The following is a 3,540-nucleotide window of genomic DNA, read 5'->3' on the forward strand; positions in this document are numbered from 1 at the left end:
GCAGGGCTTCAGCTCCGTGAAGCCAAAGCGACGAACACAGCCGAACCTTGTGCATTGATGCTCAAGTGCTCAACACAACGGGTTCAGGAGCCAGAAGCTGCCACATACGGAGGAACTCGCCAGGAGGCCGGATCTATTTGGTGCCGGCTACACCAACCACTGGTAAGCGGCTACACCAATGATCTATATGCTGCCAGTATTCAATTGCCGTGAGTTGTGGTTAGCAAGTAACAACTGACCATTAATCTAGGGAGGAAATGTCAGCTGCTGAGTCAGTTCAGCAAAGCAGAACGTTGCAGCCTCCAGAGGCATCTCCAGGCAGTTACCTAACTCAGCTTAGGTATCGTGGGCGTCAAACTGTAGTATAATCTCTTGCGGTACAAGTATCACGGCAGGAGCTTAATCTAATGACACTGTCGCTTCAAGAGGAAAAACTAATGTGCAGGCAGCGCCGACGCGAATCTGTGCAACGAGGCTTCCAGCCAAAAAGGCTTTCTGTCGACGATTCCCCTCCACAACCTGCAGGTGCACCCGTCGTTTTCACTGAATTTATGATTGCGAGCTTGGCATCGAAGAAACACGGAGGAAGCTCCTCAAAAGCATATATTCTGTAGCTACTTTACTTGGGCTCAACTTCTTTCATGCGCCAAATGTATCAGGAAAGAGAGCAATAATCTCACTAATCAACAAATCCTGAAGAAAAGAAAAACACTGAAGAAGATGTACAAGGGATGACGGATCCGGGACTCGCTCCGAACGACAGAGTCACTTCAGGAGCGGTCCTCTCGCTCGTCCTAGGGGAACTCGAAAACATAGAGAACCCATGCAATCGAGCTAATTAATCAACGGAGGCCGGCCGGGCGGACGCCGAAAATGCAGGTCCGCCGGCGGATGGCTGGCTGGCCGGCCGGACGCGTCAGCTCGCGGCCTCGTCGATGCTGTGCAGCGAGGGCCGCCACTGCCGGTGCCGGGCGCCGGAGCTCCGGTGGGCGTCTACGTCTTGCCGTGCCAACTGCAATTATAATCAGGTAGAGTAATCAGAATTCAGAAGATGGAACATTTGCATGTGTCGCCATGGTAGTGCACAAGTAGAAAGGGATCACTGAAAAGGATTCTCTGTCCTGACATTAGCTGCTACTGTTCAGTATTTTATTTGCCATGATTCTTTTATCATTCTGTATCCCTCTATTTTAAGCATTAATTTTTCCTGCTGGATGGTACACAATAGCATCAACCAGTTGGATGGATCCACAGGACCACACCCTATATAAATACAAGAAAATCTTGTTTTATTCATGTCAATTGGGGATTGAGAATGTCAGATATGCAGAATTAAATCACTCTTGATTGAGCTAGCTAAATTAAGCCGAACAGATTTCCAAGATAACTATGCAGATTTTGCCTCTACAGAGAAATCCAACGACGATTGCCCAGATAAAAGTCCATATTCCTGATGAGCTACAGTGCTGACGAACTGACAAGGTCATGATAATCGCGCCGAACAACTAACCAACTGTAGACGCATCATCAATCATGCAGGGAACGTGCATGGAGGCATCGGGCGAGAGAGAGAAAGAAGTACTAGCTGTTTTAAAGAGAGCGCGAGTCTAGTCAATGTAATTAACTACCTGCTCGAGACTCGCGTCCAAGCTCGCCTCGTCGTCGTCCTCGTCCTGGTCGACGTCGTCGTCCGCCGCCGGCCGCGCCTTGCTCTGCCTGGACAGCGACGACTCGAGCTGCTGGAGCTGCTGCCGCGCCTTGGTCAACTTCTCCTCCTTCCGCGCCTGGACCGCCTTGGTCACCTCTGCACGCACCAATAATTTCATGCCGCGTCAGTGTTACTGTTACAGCAGAAGAGGTAGCCGGAGAGAGGAAGAAGACGAGAAGAAGGTCATGTGCTGTTTACCGTGGGAGGTGATGAGTCGGTAGACATGGCCGAGGAGGAGTGTCTCCTTGGGCTTGAGGAGCTTGACGCGGGTGAGGCGCACGGTGCGCCGCGCGCCGGTGCCGTCGGCGTTCTCGTGGCGCTCCTCGGCGACCCGGAGCGTGACGAGCGCGACGTAGTGGCCGGGGTTGGCCCGCATCACCTCCGCCGCGCTGGTGGCCCAGTACAGCCGCTCCACGCGCCCGCCGGGGTGCTGGACCACCGCCGCCGCCGCCTCCGCCGCCTGGCAATTCCCCATCGTCGCGCGCGTGACCAGAACCGCGGGCGCCTCGCCTCAAACTAGCTCAGCGGGATATGATATGGGTTGGTTGGGCCGGAGAAAACGTGGGCGAGCTAGGGAGAGCAAGCGAGTGGTGCGCGTGTGTTGTACCGTGCTCTGTTATAAAGAGGAGAGGAGAGGGCAACGGCTGGACTGCCAGCTCCAGCCGGAGGCGGTATATATCCCGGCAGTGACCACCTAGCTCGCCTGCCGTTTCCTTTTCTATTCACCTGCTGCTCCGGTATCGTGCTCCGGCCCGAGATGCATGTACACCAACATAACCCTTTTCTGAAACTATACTAACCCTTCGGACAAACTATTTCACTCATCTGACCCTTTTGTGTGGCGCCCACCCTTTTGTGTGGCGCCTCTTCCTTGGGCGCCACACATGACCGAGTGGCGCCCGTGCTACCGGCACCACACTCCCATCCGACGTGGCGCCCTCGAAACTGAGGTGTGCTCGAAACTGACGTGGCAGGATGTGTGGCGCCGCCCACATCGGCGCCACACTTTGAAAGTGTGGCGCCCGTAGCAAGGATGCCACACATCCACTTATGTTTGCACAAAACATACTGTAAGACATTTCTCTAGGGATTTAGCCGTTTTGGCGACCCTGTTTATGTGGCGCCGACGCCATGGGCGCCACACCTCACTATGTGGCGCCGAAGGCACGGGTGCCACACAAAGAGGCTCGCCAAAACGGCTAAGGACTTATCGTCCGAAGCCCCTGGATGTTTTCGACCTAAAAGTTGATATAAGTTGACATGTGTGACGCCGACGCCATGGGTGCCACACAGTGCAGTGGGAAGAGCGCCATACATTGACTTGTGTTAAAACCATGAAAAATCCTACCATATTCCAACAGTTTTGAATACAACATTGCACAGAATATGTACGACACAACATAATGGTTGAAATAACAAATAAGGTTCGACGACATCAAGGTTCCAATTACAATAAGGTTCAACGACATGAAGGTTCGAGAAGATCAAGGTTCACACAACATCATTGTTCGACAACATAAAGGTTCGACAACAAGAACATAGCCAAAGGGACATCACTGCGTGGCAAAGGCTCCCTCCCCCCTCGCCTTCTTCTTCTTAGATTCTTGAGCTAATTCTTCCTTCTCCCTTATGTCACGAGCCAACTGAACCACCGAGTCGAAGAAGTGGTGGCGCTCCTCCGTCTTTGCAGCTTCCGCTTGAGCTCTTTCCTCCTTGATGCGTTCAGCCTCCCTAGCCTCCCTTATGTAAGGAGAAAACCTTGGAGCCCATGTCCTCTTTGTGGCTTCGATTGAGAACTCGGACTCCCGAACGGTGAGCGGGTTATTGTAGTC

The 3,540-nt window shown here is 53.0% G+C and overlaps 1 protein-coding gene across 1 annotated transcript; it reads right to left on the reverse strand.

Annotated features, from left to right (window-relative positions):
* Window positions 1-569: 569 nt before the first annotated feature.
* LOC127306058 (uncharacterized) lies at window positions 570-2,369 on the reverse strand. Its single transcript, XM_051336663.2, has 3 exons — window positions 1,907-2,369; window positions 1,629-1,804; window positions 570-1,012 (listed from the first exon to the last, which is right to left on the reverse strand). Exons 1-3 carry the CDS (start codon window positions 2,181-2,183, stop codon window positions 917-919), a joined length of 549 nt encoding a protein of 182 aa, XP_051192623.1. The 5' UTR covers window positions 2,184-2,369; the 3' UTR covers window positions 570-916.
* Between the last annotated feature and the right edge of the window lie 1,171 nt (window positions 2,370-3,540).

This window comes from Lolium perenne, chromosome 6 (assembly GCF_019359855.2).
Source record: "Lolium perenne isolate Kyuss_39 chromosome 6, Kyuss_2.0, whole genome shotgun sequence".
In the NCBI taxonomy this organism is placed as follows: domain Eukaryota; kingdom Viridiplantae; phylum Streptophyta; class Magnoliopsida; order Poales; family Poaceae; genus Lolium; species Lolium perenne.